Source organism: Gossypium raimondii, chromosome 1, assembly GCF_025698545.1.
Source record: "Gossypium raimondii isolate GPD5lz chromosome 1, ASM2569854v1, whole genome shotgun sequence".
NCBI classification, from domain to species: domain Eukaryota; kingdom Viridiplantae; phylum Streptophyta; class Magnoliopsida; order Malvales; family Malvaceae; genus Gossypium; species Gossypium raimondii.
This window is the reverse complement of record NC_068565.1, coordinates 51,392,715-51,417,892: the sequence shown is the minus strand read 5'-3', so window position 1 is coordinate 51,417,892 and position 25,178 is coordinate 51,392,715. Positions and strand designations below refer to the sequence as shown.

Here is a 25,178-nt window from a genome sequence, read left to right as displayed (position 1 = left end):
CTTTACAACTCATGTATATCTATATATATATATATATATATATATATATTAATCTCATTATAGATTCTGATTATATCTGGTCTTTTTGACATAATCCCTAAAATTACTTATAGTCCCTCCTCAACCCATAAATAGGAGGATAATGCGCTTCAGCATACTCGAACTTACGTCCTCCTATATTGACAATTATGTCCATGTCAGTCGAGTTAAGACTTAAATTTATACTACTTATAATAATTATGTCCATATTTTTTTTATTTGTTTTGTAATATGTTTTGTCAAACTCTCCATTATTAAAATAAATAATACTTCCAAAAAAAGAATAAACTCTAGAAATGGGCATTTATTTTTAAAGAGCATTCACATTTTAAAATTAGGAAAAAAAAGAAGAGAGATTTGGTATATGCATTTCTGTTTTGTTACATTCACACATTTAAGACATTATATGTAAGGATCAAGTGTGTCAATTCCTAGAAGTCAATTAATTGCCTATAAATAAACTATCTTAGAACTTAAAAAGTAATGCCCACTTTTGGTATTTTTTGCGATTAAATATTAGTTCAATTAATATGGGTATTGTTATCAATGTAGGAGAACGTGAGTTCGAGTGCATTAAAGTGTATTATTCTTCTATTTATAGGTTGGGGACAGGGACGAAGCCTGAAAAAAATTTTAGAGGCCCAAAATTAAATTGTCTCTATCTTTATAATTCTCCTATTCATGGGTAGGAGAAACAGTCATCGATCTTGAATATAGATAAAACAAAATAAATATTTGGGGAACATTAAAATAAATTTATTGTTTCTCGATAAAGCAAGAGGTGGCAATATGAAATAATAGAATAAAAAAGGGAAAACGTGTAAACAAAGCTGGCATTTAGTGCATTATTTTTGTAAAAAAATTACAATAATAAATAATAATTTAAATTAATCATTTCATAGTATTATTGAATTAAATTAAAATAAATTTAAACATAATTCACACGTAATTTATATATATAATATAAATTTATTTTTTGAACAATCTTATTATAGGTTCTGATCATATTTGTTCTTTCTGATATAATATTTAGAACTATTCATAGTCCCTCCTCAATTCATAAATAGGAGGATAATACGCTACAGCACACTCGAACCCACGTCCTCCTGCATTGACAATAATATCCATACCAATCGAGCTAAAACTTCAACGGCAACTTATTATAATTTTTAGATTGTGATTTTTTTATGGTAAAATATTTTATTATTTAATGGTTAGTCAATTGGTAATAAGCTAGGAGTAGTGAGGAAAGTCCTAGTGATTGCAACATGTTTTGGTTTCATTACTAGAGATTTAAATTACTGATGAACTTCATCAAGACAACAAGAAGGGGAGACGTCTTGGATTAAAACTCAATTTGCTTGCAAAGTAAATGAATATGTCATTATTTTCTAATCAGTCCTTTTACTCTTAAATGGATCGATGTCAAGTTAGAATAGAGCTAATATATATCATTTTAAAAATGATTGTCAGAAATTGTGTAACCCGAATTCTATCACTTGTTGAAGAAATAAATACAGTGATAAAATAAGGGGATATGTATATAACTATTCTTCTTCTATTTGACTTTGATTAGAACAGAGTTTTTCAACCCTTAAATAGATGTAGTCGAAACTCCCCTCGTATCATTCGTTTTTCAGTGTTAGTTAATTTATCCTCTGCCCGTAGTTTTTTTTTTCTCAAAAGGGCTTCCATGTAAAATCTATATGTTCTTATTTTTCTTTTCTTATTGCTTTGCAATCGTTCTACCGCCATTATCGACGTTTATTATAACAATGATATTGTTGGGAGAAGCAGTTATGAACTTTAAAAAATAATAGTTTTTATGGACTATAAATCAGACATGAAAGATAAGTTGATTATAAAATATATACATAATGTATTTATGATTAATTTAGGTTAGGGCTGTCTCAATTACTATTAATTTCACAATTGCGATAAATATTAAAATTATACATGAATTTTGATTTGATTCAATTTTCACAAATCACTCACAAAATTATCGAATTAACATCATTTTACGTTGATATATTGCATACATAAACAATTATACTAATCAAATATGAAAATCGAAATTAATGTACCAAATTACACATCGAACCAAAGTTCATGTATCAAATATGAATATACAAATGATTAATTAATATAAAAATAATGAGAATATTTCCTTTTTTCTATGGATCCACATGGCTTTATAGTGTAGCAAATAATTATTTAATCTTCATCAACTTTTCATTATTTATATTTTAATCCTTACCATATTTATACGAGTCAATGATTGTAACCTTTATCTATTATTTTGTTTTTAAATTTATTTATTTATTACTTAGTTGGATGAAGATACAGAGGATACAAAATGACACTAATCTTCAAGCTTACAAAATGTTGACTTAAATAAATAAGGTATATTGTATTTTTAGAAATGGAATTTATATTCAAATTTTAGAGATAATGTTACTCTGAAGCTCAAAAGGATTAATTTTCATTGGCAGTAAAACGAATATAAAAAATACTTTGATTTCAAGAAAAAAAAAGTTATTTCAATGAAAAAGAATATTAACCCAAGGTTATTAAAAGTTACAAAATGGTCAATGAATTATTCGAAAGTTTTCATTTAAGTCAATGGGCTATAAAGATTTTTTTTTTTTAAAATCTGACTAGCGAGTTCCAAACGACGATCTGAAGGTCGATACAGTGGATTAGTATCCGTTGACGAGTAGGATATACCTTAGATCAAAGTCGATTTGATAGATAGTGTTAGAGCGTTTGGTTTTTGGTTCACAAACTGTAATGTTCAAAGTTGTTTTAAGAAAAGTGGAATGAAAACGTTCTATTAGTGCAAGTGGTGCAAATAGAGAAGACCGTGCAACGACGATTTTAATAGCCCAATGACTTAAATGAAATAGTTCAGTGACTATTCTGTAACATTTTAAAGTTAAGTGATTAAAATATAAATTTACTAATTGAATCATGTGGATAAAAGTGCAATTGACGGCATCTTTTAAGCCCATGACATCCATCCCCTAGAAATTTGGACACAATTGACAGTCAATTAACAATGCCACCTTATCATGCCACCACCTTCCTTTGTGCTTATAAATTCCCACTCTCCTCTTCACATGTTCCATTAATTTTCTCAAATCTCTTCAAAAAGAAAAATCACCTCCCTTTTTTTCTACTTGATGAACAAATTAGACCCAATCTAGAACTTGTTTTCATCCAAAACAAAATGGGTTTTAACATTACCTCCATTAAAACCTCATCAAATGGAGCTTGGCAAGGTGATAATCCACTCAATTTTGCCTTCCCTTTGTTAATAGTTCAAACTACTTTAATCCTTGTTCTTAGTCGTTTCCTAGCTTTCCTTCTTAAACCCCTTCGTCAACCTAAAGTCATTGCTGAAATTGTTGTAAGTATACTTATTTTAACCTTTTATTTTATCGATTTCGGTTCGATTAAATCAATTATGATCAGTTATTCAATTTTATAAACAGATTAAGTCAATATTTAGAAGGAAACAAAAGAAGAATGCAAAATTAATTTAATTGATTGAATCCATGAATGTTAAGTTGATAATTAGATTTATTAAATCAATATTTTTAATTAAAAATTGACGGAATTTGATTTCTGTTATACAATGATTATTTTTATCATAAGTCGAAATCTTAAATTGGAGAACAAATATGAATAATGTAAAGCATAATTTCAGGGGGGAATTCTTCTTGGACCGTCAGCTTTTGGTCGAAACGAAGATTACATGCATCGGATATTTCCGTCATGGAGTATGCCGGTGCTTGAAACGGTAGCGAGCATTGGACTGCTTTTCTTCCTTTTCTTAGTAGGTCTGGAGCTCGATTTAACATCAATCCGTCGTAGTGGCCGTAAAGCGTTCGGTATAGCCTTCTGTGGCATATCATTACCCTTCATCTGCGGCTTTGGCGTGGCGTTTATCCTCCGGAAAACCGTCGACGGAGCCGATAAAGTCGGGTACGGCCAATTCATAGTTTTCATGGGAGTAGCACTTTCCATCACAGCTTTCCCAGTCCTAGCACGTATCTTAGCCGAACTCAAATTATTAACCACCCAAGTTGGTGAAATCGCCATGGCATCCGCCGCTTTCAACGACGTAGCCGCATGGATATTACTAGCACTCGCCGTCGCTATAGCCGGAAACGGGTCGGGTCAACAAAAGAGCCCATTAATATCAATCTGGATCCTTCTCTCCGGCATGGCTTTCGTCATTTTCATGATGGTACTAATCCGACCAGCCATGAAATGGGTCGCTCACCGTTGTTCACCGGAGCGAGACATCATCGACGAAGCTTACATTTGTTTAACACTAGGTGGTGTAATGGTCTCCGGTTTCATCACTGACCTTATCGGAATCCATGCAATCTTTGGTGCTTTTATCTTTGGATTAACGATTCCTAAAGAAGGTGATTTTGCTGAGAAATTGATACAAAGGATTGAAGACTTCGTAACGGGATTGCTTCTTCCACTTTATTTTGCTTCTAGTGGGTTGAAAACCGATGTGGCGAAAATCAAAGGTGGGGAAGCTTGGGGATTATTGGCACTGGTTGTAACCACGGCGTGCGCCGGTAAGATTATAGGAACGTTTGCGGTGGCGTTAATGTTCGGAATGGCTATCAGAGAATCGTTGGCGCTTGGGATTTTAATGAATACTAAAGGATTAGTTGAACTCATTGTTCTCAACATTGGCAAAGAGAAGAAGGTAAGTTCCTTTATAATTTTGCATATATATAGTGTAGATTAATAATGTATTTTATAATTTCTAAAACTATCCGTAGCCTCTCTCCAATTCATAAATAGGAGGATAATGCGTTTCTACACACTTAAACCTACGTCCTCCTATATTGACAACAATGCTCATGAAGGTCGAGCCTAGTTTTATATACCTCTCTCATTTACTTTTTTCCTTTGGGGTAATTTACATTCTAAGTCATCAAACTTAACATCAATTTTCATATAAGTTATACACAGTTAATTTCATCAAATTAAATCACTAAACTTATTATCAACTTTCATGTAAATTACACAATTTTCAATTCATCAAATTATATCACTGAAAAGATTATTGTCAATAAATTAGATAATTTAAATAGTCTCTGATAAGTAATTCTAACATAAATACTAACTTAGCACCCCTTCTACAAATTTATAAATATTATTTTTCATATTTGCACTTTATGGTCGGGGCTAAGCTAGAAAATTTTTTGAAGGAGGTGAAATTAAATTGTAATTTTACAATAGTAAAATGCAATTTCACTATTTTGATAGCCTATATCTTTATAGTTTTTAAAGAATAGAATCAAAATTTTATCATTTTAAGGGGCTAAAGTGCAATTTTACCTTTATTAATTTAAAATTTTAAAAATTTAAAGGGTTTAAATGGAAAATTTTCTATTTTAGGGAGCTGAAAAGGAAAAAAATTATTTTGTCGACAATCAAATCTAAAAGTTAATTCATGTATATATGTTAAGTTAATTCTTTTAGAATTATTTAATAAAAGTAGAATAAGTGATTTACTTGTTTAATAGCAGAAATTCAACCATGTAATTTAATAAAATTAAAAAGTTTATGACTTAAATGAAAGTTGTACTAAATCCAATCATCCTTATTTTATTAATAATAGAAGTTCAACTAAGTAATTTAACAAAATTAAAAGTTTATGACCTAAATGGAAGTTGTGCTAAATCTAGTGATCCAAAACATAAATTACCCTTTTCTTTCTCTTCCTTCAATCTCAGTGGGCAGTTTCCATTCACCTCAATTGTAGCTAGCATCTACCTCTTAATGAGCCTACAAAATGCATATGATTAGTTGCTGAACTCAGTCTGGTAGATTCCTTGAGAAAGAAAACTAATATATGAGAGTCGTGCCATTTTCTTAGGTGTCCGTATCTACATGTATCTTGTTTTTAACTATGTTATAGATTTTGATTGGATTTAATACTTAAAAATTGGGTAAATTATATCCAAGATTACTAAATTATTAGTAAGTTTACATTTGAATCATTGAATTTCAAAAAGTTACAAAATAGTCATTAAACTATTCAAAAGTTTTTATTTTAGTCATTATTTTATTAAAATTACTATTGTATGACATTCTCTGTTTGCACCACTGGCACCAATCGGAAGATCTCATTCCCCTTCTCTTTTATAATTCAACTTTTTTTATGAAACAACTTTGAACTTCATGAATTTGCGAACCAAAATTCAAATGGTTTTTTTCTCTGATCTCCAACACTGACCATCAAATCGACTTGGATATTAGGTATTTCTTTTACTCATTGATTAGTACTAATCCACCATACTGATCATCGAATCGTTGCTTGGAACTCACTAGCCAAACTTTCAATTAAAAAAAAAAAGACCTTAACAACCCAGTGGGTTAAATGAAAACCTTTAAATAGTTCTGTAACCATTTTGTAATTTTTTAAAATTGAATGACCAGAATGTAAACTTACTAATAATTTAGTGACCTTGAGTGTAGTTTACCCTAAAAATTTATATGTATATATACTCATCTATGCTTAGATACTATAAAGCCCTGAGTTGGTGTATACCAATTCATTTGGAAAAGATGAAACTACCCTGGCTTTAAATAGAAAATATACCCATCACCTTAAAACACAAATTCAGGGTTTTGGGTGTTTACCTCATATCGACGTCGCGAAATTAAGTTGGATGAGTTAGGTGATAGTGGTGTCTCTAACCTATTGTGTTGTGTAGGTATCCATAAAAGTAGTTTCACTCACATGAAAGAGTAGCTATTTGTCAACCTTTCTGGTTAGTGACCTGTTGGTGTATTGGCATCTATCAATAGTTAGCTTAATCTTTCATACTTCAATTCATGCTTAAATGGCAACATTTTAAAAATCATAAGAAATATCTAAATGTATATATTAATATAATATGTTAGATAAAATTTTTTATTTAGAAAAATGATGATCATTCAATATTGAAATTGCAGGTACTAAATGATGAAATCTTTGCTATATTAGTTCTCATGGCACTTTTCACTACCTTCATCACAACCCCAGCCGTTATGGCCATTTACAAACCGGCGAGAGGTTCATCCGTCCTCACTCACCGTAAACTCCGCGACTTAACCAACACCGACGAATCGAAAGACCAACTCCGAGTCCTAGCTTGTCTCCATGGTATTAGCAACGTACCATCAATCATAAGTCTCATTGAGTCAACCAGAAGCACAAAGAAATCCCAACTCAAGCTTTTCATCATGCACTTAGTTGAACTCACTGAACGTTCATCTTCAATCATAATGGTCCATCGGGCTAGAAAAAATGGGCTTCCTTTCATTAACAGGCTTAGAAGAGGAGATTGGCAAGACCGAGTTACCGGAGCTTTTCAAGCTTATAGTCAATTAGGTAGAGTCTCGGTTCGACCTAGTACGGCTATCTCGGCTTTGTCCACTATCCATGAAGATATTTGCCATGTAGCTGAGACTAAAAGGGTTACAATGATAATTTTACCTTTTCATAAACAATGGAGGGGACAAGGTGACTTGCAAGTAATTGATAATGTTGGACATGGGTGGAGATTGGTTAACCAAAGGGTGTTAAAAAATGCACCATGTTCAGTGGCTATACTAGTGGACCGTGGGCTTGATAATGGTGCTCAAAGGGTTTGTATTCTGTTCTTTGGGGGGCCTGATGATAGAGAAGCTTTGGAATTAAGTGGTAGGATAGCTGAACACCCTGCTGTTAAAGTGAGTGTTGTGAGATTCATTGAAAAAGATGGGTTACAAAGTCATGGTGTTGTTTTGAAGCCTTCAGCTAGCAAGTGTGCTGAAAAGTATTATAGCTTCTCTACTGCCCATATCAACACTGAAAAAGAAAAGGTACCATAGAGTCCCTCTACTCGGGAGTCCAATTGCATTTTATTTTTTTATTCAAAAAAAAAAAGGTAAATTAGTTCCTGTAAATTGGTCATTTCTGTTGAAGGTTTCATCCATTTATATTATTAAAAACTGGCATGGTTGACGGAATAACCGGATGGTTACACGTAAGGGGCCATGTGTACCTTATACTGACCTACAGGGACTAGTTTTTAATAGGAGAAATGGATGAAATTTTTAATAGGACCAGTTTGCTCTTTTGATTTAACGTACAAAGACTAATTTTCTCATTTTTTTGAGTAGGATCAGAAGAAATTGATAGAATGTTTTTAACAGTAAAAATAGATGGATTTTACAGTTAAAAATCGGTGCCCATTTCTTCTGATCTAATTTAACAGCTAAAAAACTGGTAATTTTACCGTAAATTTACTCATTTTGAACGGTTTTCAACAATTTATTGGATTACAAGGACTAGTAATTTACTTTCACGATATTTTTACCTGATCATAGATTTGATCCAATTTAATCATAAAATTTATATTTAAAATTACTAAACGTACCCCTTTTTTTTTCTTAACCAGGAATTAGATGATGCTGTAGTGGTAGAATTTAGAAGCAAGTGGGATGGAATGGTGGAGTATATAGAGAAGACAAGTAGCAACATTGTTGAGGAAGTGTTGGGACTAGGACAAAGTGGGGATTATGATCTTATAGTTGTCGGAAAAGGGCGGTTCCCATCACGAATGGTGGCGAAATTAGCCGACCGTCAAGCTGAGCATGCTGAATTAGGGCCGATAGGGGACTTGCTGGCATCGTCAAGTCACCGTGTTACGTCGTCGGTGTTGGTAATCCAACAACACGATACGGTGCATGCGGAGGAAATGCCGGTGGCAAAGGTGGAACAAAATGAACATGATATGGTTAAGGGAGATGGGGATGCAGGCATGGGGGAGATATCAAAGGTTGTGTAATAGGAATTGAGGTCAGTAGTTGATAAGAAGAATAAACAAAAACCTTGTTGCTAAATTAGGAGAGGTATAATGATATGGGTAGGAACAAGTAGAGCCTGTCCCAGGTTTGTGCAAAGGAATATTTTTAATGCATTAAAAGCTTGTTGATAAATAAAACCATCAATGTTAAAATTTAATATTATTTATTACATTTTACCTGTCCTGCTTAAATCTGTTAATTTGTTTTTAAAATTTTTGCACATCACATACCACATTAAATAAATAATTTTTAATAAAATAAAACCAATTTATTCCTTCTTAATACAAAAACTTTCGTACTCCAAAATAAATAAATTTGTGTCTGACGTCAGAAGTAAGAACTGAGTTTTAATTCAATCCACCTCAATTAAATGTTAATGGGGTGGAATTTGTATACATAAATTCAACTAAAATGGATTTAATAAATTTTTAAACAATCACCAAATCAAACAAATCACACAACAAAAGGATAAAAAAATAATCATGATTAAGAACAAATGATACTAAGTTTCATGTCACAAATACTGTTTTCTCACACTCACAAATACTGCTTTCCAATTGGACACTTAGCCCTTTCTGTCCACAGTTTTACAAATATGATAAAACTACTCTCAAACATGAAAGTTGCTCCAGATATTACTTTGTGAAAATTTCAAAGATAGATACATAAGAAAAAGGGGTAAATTGCTAAAAGGTATACGAACTTCATGAAATTTAATATCATTATCCCTTAAGGAATCCATTGTGCTCTAAATTACCTTTTGTGGGTACGATTCTCATTAATGTAGTTCAAGTTCACCAACCTGCCCACACATCAAAGTAGTCGCATTTATGCCTTGGAACTCAAACGAAACACCATCACATTGTGAAGACTAAATCAAATGAATCAATTCAGTCCCTATACTGTAAAAATTAAGTACTGAACTTAAGTTATAAAATCTATTTGGTATATTACTTAAAATTAAATACGAAATGTAATTAGATTGTTTGATAAATTATAATTTTAAAAAATTTAACGGTAAAATGTTTAAAGGATAATGTTAAAATAATTGAAAAAATTCCACAGTAGCTCTCTATCCATTTATTCTTTTCAACTCTTTTTATTGAAAAATTCTATCAGTTGTTTTTAGTTTGGATTATCAAACATGCTTAAAAACTAAATCCTTGAAAATACTAATTTTCGTTGATTTAATTTTTCAGTGACTTATCAAACAAGGCCTTACTGTATAAAACAATGTCTTTAAATTTCTTTTTCAATTCCAAATAAAAGATCTCATTTACAGAAACATAAAAACTTTAAAAACAGTAAATGGTATTTTTAAACAATAAATGTTAACCCTATTCCAATTTGACCTTATTTGATTCTTTAGGGACTAAATTGATCCATTCAATAGTGAAGGGACTAATTTAATCAGGTCCCCAATAATAGAGAGACCTCTCAAGTACATTCACTATAATAAAACAATAAAATGTGAAGGGGAATTATGTAAGAAACTAACCTTAAAGAAAGCCTCCACCAGTCCATGCGGCATCTGATTTTCCATTGCGACCAACGGCATTTTTATCAGATGCACCATTATAGAAACTATCATATCCATCATCCTTGGGGTCATCCCAACCAGCCCAACCATCATTGCTATGAGAAGCAGTCACTTTTGTAGTATGTTCCTTCCTATTGTCTTTTGTGTCCCAATCATCCCAAGAATTTGAGTTATAAGAATTATAATTTACACCAGAGGAGGTTTGTCCACCAGAAGTAGAATTCCATCCCTTATTCTCCTGTTTAAACTCCTGATAATATCCATTCTTCTCGCTATCGTTTCGTTGCCAGTTACCATCATTTTTCCAGTTCATGCCATCTTTAGTGTATTCCTCAACCTTCTGTGAAGCTATTGCCATGACTCCTTTCATCATGCCCCAAGTCTTCTGGCCAATTTCACTCGTCTTTGCAGTGACAACACCAACCGTTTCATTAACCCTGGCATCATAGCCACCCTCCTTAACCTGCAAATGAGGGAGCATCATATTCCTGCCTTGTGTATCTACTTCTAGAAACCTAAGCCCGTGTATATATAGCAACAAAAAGATCAAAACCATCAAGCTATAACCGTAACATCAAGAAGTTAGCCCAAAATTAACCCAGGTAATCCCAAAACAAGAGTCACAATATGACCCAATAGACCGTCAAAAATTCCAATCAGTAAAAGGAATTGATATTTTGTACTACTTTTGTATAAATTAAGATTTAAACAATAACTTCTCCACAATGATATCCAGGATACCTAATAATGACATAATTAATTTCATTCTTTTAATTAAGAAAGGATTCTCAATTTCATAAATCTAGCGAGCAAATCTTCCTTCACAATTTTTATCATTAAATATTTATATTTCTATACGCTATTTTATATTTTCAATCTTATTTATGTTACATTTTAAATGCAATTACTTCACCTTCTATCATAAAATTACAACCCAATAGACCTCTCTTTCAAAGATTCCAATATGTAAAAGGATTTGATATATTGTACTACTTTGGTATAACTTATCATTTAAACACTAACTTCTTCCATAATTATATCCAAGCTACCTAGTAACGTCATAGTTCAATCAATATCATTCTTATTAATAATATTTTACATTTCTATATGTTATTTTATCTTTTAATCTATTTATGTTACTTTTTAAAATGCAATTATGCCTTTTGTTCAACTGATTTTTTCTATATCTTATACCATAAAATAGTAACCAAAAACTTAAAAACATGTTATTTTGCAGCAGCTATATTCTATAATAGCAAAGCAATAAGAAATATGAATAATAAATAATATGAAAAGAGAAGAAATATAAAGAAAAAATTATACAATTCTAATCAGTTCTTATATTTTTCCATGGAACTGTCATAATCAAGCAGCCTAGTGGTTTAAAAAATAAAGAATATTGCATTCCAGCTGTCCAGCAAGTTAAAGGAGCATCTTTGACCCTAACAGCGCCTTTGGAAACTTTAATTTGCAGAAAAAAGTAAATTAATAAGAAACGAAAAATAGGTCAAATAGAGTGAAACTTAACTTATCTTTAGTTTGGAAATTAAACAAGATACTACGAGAGCAATAAACTGAAATTAAACATTTAAACTGTTGTTGACAAACTTTAACCCATTGATTGAGGGGCATAGTTGAAGTCAAAGAATTTAACTTGGAAGAGAAACTTGCAGCTACAATTTCCTCTTTTTTTCTTTTTTGTTTTGCTCTCTTTTCTTTCTCTCCTAGTTTGGTTATAGAAACAAAAATAATTAATTAATTAAGGATTTTGATTATATTTACATATATTTTATTCAATATAGTACATTTTTTATACAAAACCTAAACTACCCATAAACTCCCTCACCCGTCAATCAAAAAATAAAATGAGCATATGTGCAAACCCACATTCTCCTTGTTAACAAAAAGGTTGCCAACTAAGCTAAGGCTCAATCGGCTATTCAATATAGTATATTAAACATTAGGTCCTATATAAATCAAGTATTTTCACATACCATTCGGGGCCTAATGATGGAGCAAATAAGGATTGTGATTGTTCATCATGCATCTTGTATAAAATCATATAGTCTAAAACAATTAATCAAATAACCGTATAAAGATAAACCATGTCAACACATCTAAAAGAAGCTTTAACATCCAAATATCAATAAAAAAGAATTCAACAACAGAGAATATCATCACTAATCAATGTAAGATATCAACATGCAATACAATCACAATTAAAATTCCCAAAAATACCTTGGAGGTGAACTCCTTCGTCCCTGCTTGGACAACATTTGCAGCGGATGCAGCTACCAAAGATAACCTCCCAATCCCCTGCACCAAACACAAATAAGCCAATAAGTAATTTTTATCACCAATTAAAAAGGGAGGGGGGGGGAGAACAACTCAACTAAGGAGAACAGCAAAAAGAAAAGAAAAAAATCTCTTAACCTGAGAAACAACAGAGAACACATCACCCTGAGAACTATTATTAATCCTTTGGGTAGGCATGGGAGTCGATCCAAACCCAACATATTTCCCTCCTTGAGAAGGTGGTAAACCTTCAGGCCTGGATTCGTTCTCCGCCATTTTCCTCGCAAAAAAGCTCTCCTTATTAGCCGCCGAGGATTCCAATTGAGATCTCGTGTACATATCCTCCGTGGACTTCGACCTCACAGGAGCACCTCCCGTTCTACCACCATTATGATAACTCCCTCCTCTAAAATCACTCGCCGATTGGTTCCTCTTAATATCACTACTAGATCTAAACGAATCATCATTATCCCAACTATCCCACCCTCCATTATCCCCTGCAAAATTACTTCTCCTATCACCACCACCGCCACTACTCAACGGCGGCTTCCTAATACCACCACTACCACCTCCGTTGAGATTCTCTTTCACAACCGGTGGATCCCGCCACGGACGACCTTCAGCTAAAGCTTGAATCCGATCTCGATAAACACTCGCGGCATTAGTATTATACTTAGCAACAATATCCGTTTCTTTAGGGATCCCATACTGAGCCAAAAAGGCGTTAAGCCGTTCGTTGCCACCCGATTCCATTTTCTTGATCTGGATCTCAGACCACGAATCCATAGTAACAGATCGGACGAACGAGATGTGAACACCTAAACCACGGTGTTTACCGGAACACTCCAAACACATGAAGATCCCGTACGAAACCGATGCCCATTGAGGATTCTTTTGATTGCAATCGACGCAAGTCTTGTTACCCGGCTGCGATTGGAGATCACGTAATCGTCTCGATGCTGCCATTTTTTATCCGATCTGAATCGGATTCGGTGCAAAAAAAAATAGATCCGAAAACCAGTGAAACGGATCTTTAAAGAACAAAAGGAAATAAAAAAAATCGAAGGCTAAAAAATCTGAGCGGAGGAGGAGATCACCGACACCGTCTAAGCATATTTAGAGGAGGAGATATATGGTGTAGATGGCTGATTGAAATTTTGGAGTTTTATTTATTTATTTTACAGAGAAAGTGAAATTTACAGTATTTATTTTTAACGAAACACGTGTTGTTCGTGTGAAAAAATATGACTCGGTTTGTGTGAGTTGTGTGTGACTCGTTTTCTCACTTTGTGATGTAAAGTTAATGTTGATGCTAATATTTTATTTATAGCACCAACTACAGTTTTAATTACTTTATATCTCTAAGTCATAATTAATTTAAAATATTATAAAATAATTAATTTAAAATAATAAGTATAATTTTTCGATTCAGTCTTATCTTGTTTGGCATAGGCATGGTTGCCATTGCAAAAGGACGTAAGTTCAAGTACGTTGAAGTGCATTATCTTACTATTTGTAAGTTGGAGAATGGCTATGAGTAATTCTAAGTATTGTGCTAAAAATAGCAAATTATGATCGGGCCAGCCCAAGTAAAAAATTTAAGTGCTAAAACTTGAGTCTGGCCAGACTCGCCTTTAATTTTTATATAAAAATAAATTTAAAAATATAATACATCAAATACACTAAAATAATATTAAGATATGTACGACTTAACAAACAAATACATCTAAAATAGTAGCAAAATTAATAATAAAATAAGAGTTATACAATATCTAAACGATAACAATAAAATAGTAGTAATATAATAGCGAAATTATAGCAAAAAAAAAGAGAGGAAAAAATAGTAAAAAACAGCAGTAGTTTTTTTCTTTTTTGCAAAGCTGGGTCTGGTCGGGCTCGGGCAAAAAAAACTTACTTGAGGCCCAATCGGTTTAGAAAGTGGGTCTTATTTGTTTGCCCAAGCCCATTTTTCAAATTTATATTTTTGTCCAAACCCTCTCACTTTTTTGACGGCCCGACCCATGAGCAAGTTTAGTTATACCCTATCGATTAGAATTAAGCAATAAACTCGCGAGTAGTTTAAATGAACCTTTTGAAGAAAAAAATTCCTCAAAAGCATTTTTCATAAATACTCTGACTCAATACTAAAGAGAGTTCACTTTTTAACCATCATTTCAGACTTCAATTATCACGTCCCATCCAATATAACTAAAAGCACGTCTTGTTGCCATCCTACATATGTCTATGGTAACAGATCACTTGTCTTTAAACCTCTCTACAAAAGCCTATAGTAGTAGATCATGAAGGGATGTTTAAAATAGAAAATTTTTGAAAATTTTAAAATTTTGAATTGGTAAAGATAAAATTGCACTTTGACTCCTTAAAAATAATATAAATTTGATTTAATCCTTTAAAAATGATAAAGACATAGGATATTAAAATGGTGTAAAAATTACAATTTAAATTCGACTCCTCCTAAACAAATTTTCTGACTTCTCCCCTGAGATCATGGCACCTCAAGACTAAGGCTAAGAGTATATAAGGCTCGAAAGCTTGGAGTCAGAGGCAAGCTCTACCCCTTCTTCTCTCCTTTCTCTTCCGATCATCTCCTCTCATCTTCTCATCCCCTTTTTTAATCACCGTGAACAGTAGCTCTCCGCCTTGTAGCAAGTAAAGTGAACCGTATTTCCTCATTATCATCTCCACCTTACCCGATTAACAGATCAATAATATATAATTTATTTATTTATTTATCTAAATAGATTGTATTTTAAAAAATTGAAATCAAATTATGATAAAAGAAAATGAAGTAATACCATGTTTGAAGAACAATATCGAGATTGGAAGAGATGAAAATATGAAAAATTAAAAAGTGATTTAAGAAGAATAATTTGAAATTTATAATAAAATTGCGCTTAGTTGAATCATTCAAATTTATTTAAAATAAATAAATAGAGAGAGATAATAAATAAAAAAAGAGAAAATTTTGGCTTGAGTAAAGGAGAAAATTTAATTACGGGCTGAATTAGTTGAATTGAAAATCGAAAATTTTATCAATTTAATTTTCATTAAAATTTTAGTATTTATGAGTACAATTTCTTTTTGTGGGATGCTCAAGAAATTAGATATAATAAAATGACATTACAATTATCTTAAAACTTATTGGTGTCGAGATTAAGCTTTAGGACTTAAACTTAATAATTGTTTTATATTGGGGCTTGAACTTTTTTTATCCAAGTTAATTCTCGATATTTCCTATAAAACCCTAAAATTTATACTTCAATATAAAAACAATTGTTAAATTCAAAAACCACGTTGGACAAAAAAATTGTTTAAACCCAATACGAGAGTAGTTACCAAGATCATACACCAAATAATGATTTAACTCTAACCCGTTAAAATTTTATCCAAATGGTCATACAAAACAATCATTTTGTTTTATATTGGGGTGAGGGCAGAGGATATCACACGGTTCAAAATCGCTTCATACAAAACAAGATAAAAAACGCTAAGAAATACTTTAATGAACTGAATAACGGTAGTAGTATTTTTTTATTTTATTTCTTAAAGCATCTATCGGAACGAGCCTAGTGACTAATCATTTGCATTAGAGATAGATGGTTGTAACAAAAATTTACAAAATGTTGGCTTTTGCTGCCTCTTGTAAATTTACAAGAATAAAAAAACTAACATAACAAATGCCAAACATTAAGATTTTTTGTTGATCGATTGCTAATCATTCTTCTTTACAAAAAGAAACCCAGTTTAGTCCAGAGCCCAAGCCTGTAATAATTAAAAAAAAATAGCCCAAAACGATAAAAAAGAATGAATGAGCACCAGAAAAAGGAAAATTTCATAGTAGGTCCCTCTATTATAAGGATTGAATCAAATTAGTTTTTCTATTTTTGAATGAATCAATTAGTATTTGTACTATTAAAAAGAAAAAAAATGAAATTTCAACTGAGTTAACAATTATTGTTTAAAAATAATGATGGATCTCGAGACTAAGTTTTGAGGGTTTAACTAAGATTTTCAGAATTTTAAGAGTTTGATGAGAATTAATTATTTTTAAAAAATTGAAGGTTCTAATTAATTTTTAAAAATTTTGTGATATTAATGACAATCACCAAAAATTTTGGAGAATTTAATTAAAATTTTCAAAAGAATTGAAGGAATATTGAAAATTTCCAAACCTCTATTGGTTACGACTATTGTCCGCCTTGAAAATATCATTTACTATTTAAACTATAAATGAAAAATAATAATAATTTTGTCATTTTTAAATAGTAAGTGTTAACTCTTTTACAGTTTAGTCTTATTTTGTTCTTTTAATCGTATAATAGTGAGATTAATTAATATATAAATATACTTTTAAAGAATAATATGAGTGAACCTAAAATGGGTTTTCGTTAACCATTTATAAATATGGACAAACTTATGGGCTGAGCCAAGCTTAGACAAGCATAAAGTGGGTTAATGTCATTGTTGAAGGGGTCGGCTCCTTCAGGACAAGTCTTCGAAGTGTCGCCGTCCAGGTAGCTGACCCATACCCCCATAAAGGTACTATCCTTGTGTCGAGGTTTTGCCTCGAAAGACAACACTTTGAAGACTTCTCCCAAATAAGTCGGGATCTCCTCAACAATTATATTTAAGCTAGGCCTGAACCCAAATCTGACTCGTCCAATGGACACTTCTAACTATAACTAGTGACTGACCTGGATTTTGCCATCAGAGGAAGCAGCAAAAAGCATTCCACCATCCATGTCTGAAACCAGAGATGTAACCTTTGCATGTCCTTTGCTGTTCATTTTAATGGCACCAACTCTACCTATCCTTTCTTTTAACCAAACTTCAATCATCCCAAGTTTTGTGGCTGTAAATATGAAGTCATTGTTCACAGCAATTCTTTGTATGTCGAATCCGGTCGGAAATGTTCCCATCACTTTCTTACTTGATCGACAAAACACCTTCATAACGACAATATTTTGAAGTTTAGAGATCAATTTAAATTATATATTATAGTTTCGGGACGTATGATGGAATTAACCCATGTGTGTAATGTAAATAATATAAAATATTACCTTTCCTGAAACTCCATCAACAGTAGAACCACCAGCATAGAGAAGATCATCATGTATGTTGAGAGAATTTACAGTTTGTTTCCCCAGCAATTTTCTTGTTCCTAAATGGAATGTGCTCAATGTAGAACTGGACAGGTCCAGCTCCTGATATACATATATATAAACATTAGGAAGATTTAACGGATTATATTATACAAACTCGGGTGTAAGTATCAGATACAAATATGACCATCATCGAGCTAACCTCAAACTGAGAAGCTCGAGTTCAAGAATGATTGGAAATTCATTGCTCCAAAGTCGGCTTGAGCACAATTGAAAATTATGATAAAAATTCGAGCTCAACTCGAAATAAAATTGAACTATTCGAGCTTGACTTAATTAATTTCGTTTACACGGTTTACACACCCGAGCTTGAATTTAAGCTCAAACTCGAACTAGTTTCATGTACAAATTATTTAAATAATTAAGTATAGGATTTTGAGTTTTAATGTATATATATATATATATATATATATATATATATATATATATAAAAAGTAAATTAGTCGGGTGGATCCAAATATTTTGTCATGAGATTGAGATAAAATTGTAAAATTTTGGAGGACAAATCTAAAACTTTGTTTTAAAAGGACTTAAATTAAATTATTAATTTTTGGTAGAGGCAAAAAAATTATTTTTTTTTCATTTAATAAATAGCTAAAACAATTTAAATTGAATTATTAATTTTTGAAAAAACTAATTATTCCCTTTAATAAAAAAACCAATTTCTTGAAATTTGATTAGGTTTCAAATTAGAGTTGTCCATGGGCCGAGCCGAGCCCGCTTGAAAATTAGGAGAGTCTAGACAAAAATATAAGTCCGTTTTGAAAATGGGTCGAGCCTCGAGTAGAGTTTTTTGACCTGGTCTGACCTGACCCGAATTTGCTATAAAAAACAAACATGTTGATTTGCTCACGTCTTTCCATGCTTTGCTATTGTTTTCTCATTTTTTGCCACTGTTTTGCTACCATTTCACTATTGTGTTACTACTATTTTGTTGTTAATATTTGAATGTTGTATAACACTTATTTTATTATTAATTTTGCTACTATTTTAAAGGTCTTATGTGTTAAGTTGCACTCATCTTAGTGTTATTTAAGTATAAATACTTTTTTAAAATTTATTTTCAATTTGTTGAGAAATATTTATTTTAATATTTTTAGTGTATTTGGTGTATTATATGTTTTTTATATAAAAAATTTCAAAAAAGTTAATACAGCCGGGATAGGCTTGGGCAAAATTTAGGCCCATTTTTCTGGCCCAAATCTATCAATCATGTCTAAAATTTTGTTAGAGCCCGGCCCAGCCCATAAACAACTCTATTCCAAACTACTCAAATGTACTTAAACTCAAGGGTGAATGTACTTGGGAAGCCCCTGTATTATAGGGACTTAATCAAATTAGTCCTTCTATTTTTAAATGAATCAATTCCCTATATTTAAAAAAAAATTGAAGGTGAAATTAAAATAGAGATAACATTTACGGTATTAAAAATATATTTAAAATATTTTAGAATTGAATTGCAATTAAAAAAAATATTGGAAAAGTGTACTAACCTGTATGTTGTAGCCAGAGCAACCACAATATATCTTATCTCCTGACATGGCTAAGCACCTTACATTTTTATTGAAATTTATATGCTTTGGAATCCCAGCCCAGTTATAAACCTGCAAAAAGAGAAAACACCCTTCTTTTATGATTGTTTTTTTTTTTTCTTATATAATTACAGGTGTCTTTATCGATTTTACGATATAAATCTAATTCCGACCTTAACTCCATTTCCTTGTGAAACAAAACAAGCAAATTTTGCATTGGCTGTCAATTCATACACTGCCTCTTTCACATCATGTACTTGCATACACTGTATTTCTTCTGGTTTCAATGCCCATACCTACATATAGAAACCAAATTTAAGCTACACTTTATATATGAACCCCAAAAAAAATCGAATATCGAACCGAACACGAGATCGTTTACCCGAATCGTTTTGTCCAACGAACCACTATATAATCTGTCACCTGAAGATGGTACATACAAACATGTAACACCTTTGATATGTTCATGTGCTTCTTGTACTAGCCTTAGCCCTCTTTTCCCAGCTTCCCAAACCTATCGGAAAACCGAATTTATCTTGCGGTTATCGCCTTATCGGACGAAATCGAGTTAATATCGAGTTAATGTAAGCATGTTAGGCTCAAACCTTTATGGTACCATCTGAATGACTGCTTATTAAACAACCTTTATGATATGACATGCATAGAACCTCGCCATTCGAGCTCGAGTCTGTTTCGCCGATATCGGTATAGCTCCAGAATTCGGTCTATAAACCGAAAAATGTTACGGAAACAGTTAGTTGTTTGATACGTTCATAGCATATATGGTAAAGGGTATGAAATTATGGACTTACTGCATTGACAGATGATAAATTCATTAAAGCTTTTAGTATATCAGTTGCCATAAATGAATTCCTCTTGAGCTTTCTCAAAGTTTTGTATATGCAATTAGCATATTGTCCCAGTTCTTCAATGGCAGCTATGAATAAAATGGATTCAAAGTTAATGATTATTTGATATGGAAATGAAATAGGCTTATTGGTAAAATAAACCCTCGAACTTTTTCGAAAAAATCAATTATGCCCCTCCGAACCTTTTGCACCTATTTGAGCTCTTGAACTAACAAAACTTCTAGAATGAAAAATGAACTAGACAACCGTTTGTCTAGATTCAAACAGTTTATGTCAGTTAAAGGGCCTATTTGACCTGTTTTGTTAGTTCTGGGGCTCATTTGGGTGCAAAAAGTTCGGAAAAACTAGATTGATTTTTTCGAAAAAGTTTGAGAGCTTATTTTATGAATAAGCCAATGAAATATGATATATCTAGTGCAATTGTAAATGTTACTTACTTGGATCATTAATGAAGGCTTTCAAAGCAAGGACTGCTAATATCTTTTCTTCTAAGTTCTTTGATGATTGAAGGACATTTATGAATTCGTCGAGCAACGATTCACGAGCGGCATCTCGGACACCGGTATCCGGCAATATCGAAAGCATGTAAATCAACCATGTAGTGATCACAAGGCATGATTTAGCCATTTTTAATGAATTGCTTTTGAAACATTCTTCTAATGCTTTGAAAATACAACCTTTTTCATGGTTACATAGCACAAATGCTACTCTTTTCTCCCATGTACATATAGCTTTCTCTTCACTTTCCTGCAATTAACATTTGATTATCATGAAATCGACTCGAAAACGGGAAAAAGAAAGGTAAAAAGACCTCTTCAGTCCTAATTTGTTGAGGTTAAATTTTTTGAATTTTTTAGAATTGATATCAAAATGACAAAATATGTAAACATTGAAGGCTAAAAATTAAAGTCTTTTTACCAAAAAGGAACCGATTTTCAACATTAATGTTAAGTACTAACCATTGTTTCAGTCCAATCTTGAGTACCATTGTAAGGTTGATCAAAGCCTGCAATCTTGAGTAACCAAGCTTCAATATACGACTCGCCTGAAGAAGTAATACGACCCGGAAGTGATAACAACGCGTCGAGTACTATCGTTTGTTGATTCGGGAACTCCTTTTTTCGAAGTGATTCAATCAATGCCTCTATTGCTTCTTCCCTATAAATACTCATCTTTCGCGGTTCAACCTGAAAAAAGTTAAAACATGGTATGTAAACGAACTTTTCGAGTTAAATTTCGAAGGTTTTTCGATGTTAAAAACGAACCAGTAAGTCGAGCTGCAATAGAAGAGTAGCAATGGCAGGTTGATGTTCCATAGGAGCCATTTGAAGATACACAAGGAATGTATGCATGGTACTAAAAGCTCCTTCAGTTTTAATCATTTCCAATATTTGATTGCAGAGTGTTCTTCTATTCAATTGAACCAGTTCCGAGAGAAACTCGATGCATATGCCTCGTATGGTGTCATTACTGGCGTGAAATAACTCGAGAACGTACGATAGTTCGGTTCCGGTCACTATCAAGTACTTGCAACTTTTATCAACCTTCATACAACATAATAGTATGGATATAATAGACCTCCTTGAATCCACCCTATGCATGCATTTCACTAGGGAAGGAATTGCATTACCCGAAACGATGCTCAACGCGTTGAGTGATCGGCTATTTTCGTCTCCATTCATCAATATTTGTTCAAGTATTGCTATAGCTGCGTCCTTAGGCTTGATCATCAGTGGAAGATCATCGGATTCTTCAGTTTTACGGAGTATTATTTGTATAAGGGAAGGGACGAGGTCGTAACACGAAAGCTGAGCGAATGTGGGTTGTAGTTGGTATATAAGTACTGCAGCTTCAGCTAGACCGTTTTTGAGCAAAGCGGCGAGACAATCGAAATCAGAATCTACACTTGTTAATGTCTCTCCGATGTTTTCGTCACCAAAAATTAGTTCCGAAAGAATATAAATCGAGGCCCGGAGTACTTCTCGGTCAAAAGAAGATGATAATATTTCCATAAAACCGTTAACGATTGTCAGTTTCGATAAATACGAGTGTATTGCAGCATCACCTTTTGAATCCTTCCATAGTTTAGCAATTTCAAGAACTGCTGATTCACATTCTTGTAAATTATTTGAAGTACATAGGCACGATACAACCGGTTTTAATCCATTGATGATCGTCTCAACCGTAGCTTGAGATATAACACTGGTCGGCGATGTGGCTACTGCAGCTCGTGTAAACCGTTTACCCCTTTGGTTTACGTAATCGTCTAAGCCCTTGTTCGATAACTCGGATGTTTGATTTGACGGGGACACCAATACAATTTCTTTCCCTAAGGGAGAGTTGAACCGAGTCCTCGGTGTTTCGGAATATGAAAATTCTTGAGCAAGATCGGGATGCTGTTCTTTCCATGATGTTATTAGCCTCTTCAAAACATAGTTTGTTTTAGGCAATGTGTTCGATGAAAGTGGTTGCCGAGTTATCGGACACGTTGTGCTCCCTCGGTTAAGCCATTCTTCGATCGCTTTTCGTTCGTATGTTTGTCCTGTTTCGAGTGTAACAGGGTCATTGAAAATCTGTCCTGTAATGGGACAAACGAAATCTTTCGGCGGTCTTGATTGTGATGTAAGCTTCTCAGATAAAGGAAGCGAAATGCAGCTATTACTACCTTCATCACTTTCGTTCTGATAACTGCAAAACCGAAACAAAATACGAAACATCACGAGAAAATTACTGATAAAAACCCATTAGTACAACAAGTTTGTTACCTATGTTCCAATGATCGAATGTTCACATGATCGTTACTCGTACTCGAAGGCCGACCACGAATCTTCCTACAACTTTTGGTACGTTCTGAATTGTGACCTACTATCGCTTCACCATCCGAATCCACTGAGCTTATGCTATGATCAGTACTCTTGCGCGGTGAGATAGGCAAAGATATAACATCACTTGTATCTGCAATACGACACGATAAAAGGCGCAACAGCGATTTCGATTCCCTTTTAGAAGTCACATCTGATCTCGGAGATGAATTCTTCGAGGAAGATGTTCTAGGTGAATCAACAGGAGAAAAAACCGACGGGGAAGGAGTTTGGTTTGTAAGTTTCACCGGTTGTTGAACTGTTGATCCGATCGCCTCATAATCAGAGTCATCTTCATTTTCCTCAGGTACACCATCCTAAAAAGCAAAAAGATGACCAAAAACCGATCATTATCGATAGAAATATATTCGGATAGATTCAAGTTTCAGGTTCTTACTTGAGGATCCCATGCTGCAGAATCATCAATACTATGCGAAAAAACCGAAGAATTTAAGTTCACTCTGCTATAACCAAATGTACACATCAACATTATAAGAAACATGTTATAATTTACTAATAATTTTCAACAGTAATTGAAGCTAACCTGTTTACTTCTCTTCCACCATGTTTTGATTTAAGAACTGGCGAAAATCCGGCACTTTTCGGCAATATAGGACCGAATTTGACATAATCTGGGATGGACCGACTCACCTCATGAAGCGGAGTCATCGGTGGCTCGGCAATCGGTAACATAGGAGCCATAACTTTCTTGTTAACACCCGAACCTGAATCAGAATTCATACAATCTTTATAATATTTAGCAAATAATCGTGTGTTTTCGTCTAATGATTCGCTATAAAGTTGTTCAAGTTTCTTCATCTTCTCGATTTGATCCGGCCGCATCGAAAAAACCAACGATTCATTGAAAAATTGATCTAAATCAGCAGTAAATGATATATCATTTGAATCAGGTACTACTTCCATTATAAGTTTATGCCTAGCTTCAGCATACCACCCTGCAATTGAACTCATATGCGGTAAGAACAGATTTTTCCAAAGCTCGGGCGCGAAATCAATCCGAGAAAAAAAGGGTTCGACGATAAACATCTCGAGAACATAAATCACTGAGTTACGAACATCGTTACGAAGTTTCCATAAATACGAAAGATTCAAATAGGCCCATGCTGATAAATAAGAATTAGGCACACCAGCAGTTTTTTGATTTGAAACCAACATAGCACATACTTGTAGCATCTTTTCAGCATAATCGAATCTAGCATGTTTGGTTTCGATATTTGACGTATTAATAGCTTCTTCGAGTGCTTCGATACCCCAATCGAGATTCGCTAACACAGCTTGATCGGAATATCGGACTTCAACATCGTTCCCTGAGCTTCCGTCTTCGGCAGCTAATCTTTCGGCACACTGTTCTTTGTGTTGAACCCTTTGCTCTTTATCGATCAATCGATCTTGAATGAAACTTCCTACTGTTGTAATCAATGTTCTTACAAGATCTTTTTGATCCATCGCAAACCTATAGTTTCCCGCCATGAAAGAACACAATGAAGAACAAGTTACCTTGTTGAACAAGTAATCATAAAAAGGTTGCTTCAATGGAATTATGAAGAAGAAGATTTATTTCATGAAATTTCAGGGATTATTACAAAAAGAAATGAAGGCCGGTCATTGAATCATTACAAGGTGTTGTGTTAGCTGTGCCGGCTTTGGGTGTTTTTATTTTTGTTTTCATGTGATTAATTTATTAACAAATCAATGTTTAGTATAACCATATACTTAAATGGCTAAACTACACTTCTACTGATCTAACTATTAGTAAATTTCTTTTTTGATCACCTAATTATGAAAAGTTACAAAATAATCACCCGACTATTCAATTTTGTCTTTTTTATCACCAGCTGACTAACGTAAAAATGAAACCAGTAAAACACCCAAAAAGGTGACTAAAAAAGACAAAATTAATTAGTTTTGTTACTATTTTGTAACTTTTCATTGTTTGATGACTTTTTTTGTCACCAGCTGGCTGATGT

The 25,178-nt window shown here is 32.9% G+C and overlaps 3 protein-coding genes across 5 annotated transcripts; 1 reads left to right on the top strand and 2 right to left on the bottom strand.

Annotated features, from left to right (window-relative positions):
• The first annotated feature begins 3,158 nt into the window (after positions 1 to 3,158).
• LOC105786476 (cation/H(+) antiporter 20) lies at positions 3,159 to 9,101 on the top strand. Its single transcript, XM_012612931.2, has 4 exons — positions 3,159 to 3,448; positions 3,749 to 4,771; positions 7,033 to 7,923; positions 8,502 to 9,101. Exons 1-4 carry the CDS (start codon positions 3,269 to 3,271, stop codon positions 8,889 to 8,891), a joined length of 2,484 nt encoding a protein of 827 aa, XP_012468385.1. The 5' UTR covers positions 3,159 to 3,268; the 3' UTR covers positions 8,892 to 9,101.
• Positions 9,102 to 9,376: 275 nt separating this feature from the next.
• LOC105786477 (ADP-ribosylation factor GTPase-activating protein AGD7) lies at positions 9,377 to 13,912 on the bottom strand. Of its 2 annotated transcripts, none has more exons than XM_052620694.1 (4): positions 12,884 to 13,912; positions 12,689 to 12,766; positions 10,409 to 10,913; positions 9,377 to 9,812 (listed from the first exon to the last, which is right to left on the bottom strand). In XM_052620694.1, the coding sequence occupies exons 1-3, from the start codon at positions 13,709 to 13,711 to the stop codon at positions 10,410 to 10,412; spliced, it is 1,410 nt and encodes a 469-aa protein (XP_052476654.1). In that variant the 5' UTR covers positions 13,712 to 13,912; the 3' UTR covers positions 9,377 to 9,812; position 10,409. The 2 variants fall into 2 exon arrangements, with proteins under 2 accessions (XP_052476654.1, XP_012468386.1); XM_012612932.2 differs by having other exon boundaries at positions 9,377 to 9,712; positions 12,884 to 13,911.
• A 2,352-nt stretch (positions 13,913 to 16,264) lies between these two features.
• LOC105786475 (putative E3 ubiquitin-protein ligase LIN-1) lies at positions 16,265 to 24,839 on the bottom strand. 2 transcript variants are annotated; one of them, XM_012612930.2, is made up of 14 exons: positions 23,735 to 24,839; positions 23,588 to 23,654; positions 23,095 to 23,507; positions 21,595 to 23,017; positions 21,289 to 21,516; positions 20,767 to 21,076; positions 20,273 to 20,397; positions 20,066 to 20,185; positions 19,843 to 19,974; positions 19,634 to 19,756; positions 19,422 to 19,532; positions 17,827 to 17,970; positions 17,461 to 17,712; positions 16,265 to 16,528 (listed from the first exon to the last, which is right to left on the bottom strand). In XM_012612930.2, the coding sequence occupies exons 1-14, from the start codon at positions 24,679 to 24,681 to the stop codon at positions 16,511 to 16,513; spliced, it is 4,413 nt and encodes a 1,470-aa protein (XP_012468384.1). In that variant the 5' UTR covers positions 24,682 to 24,839; the 3' UTR covers positions 16,265 to 16,510. The 2 variants fall into 2 exon arrangements, with proteins under 2 accessions (XP_012468384.1, XP_052476643.1); XM_052620683.1 differs by having other exon boundaries at positions 23,588 to 23,651.
• Between the last annotated feature and the right edge of the window lie 339 nt (positions 24,840 to 25,178).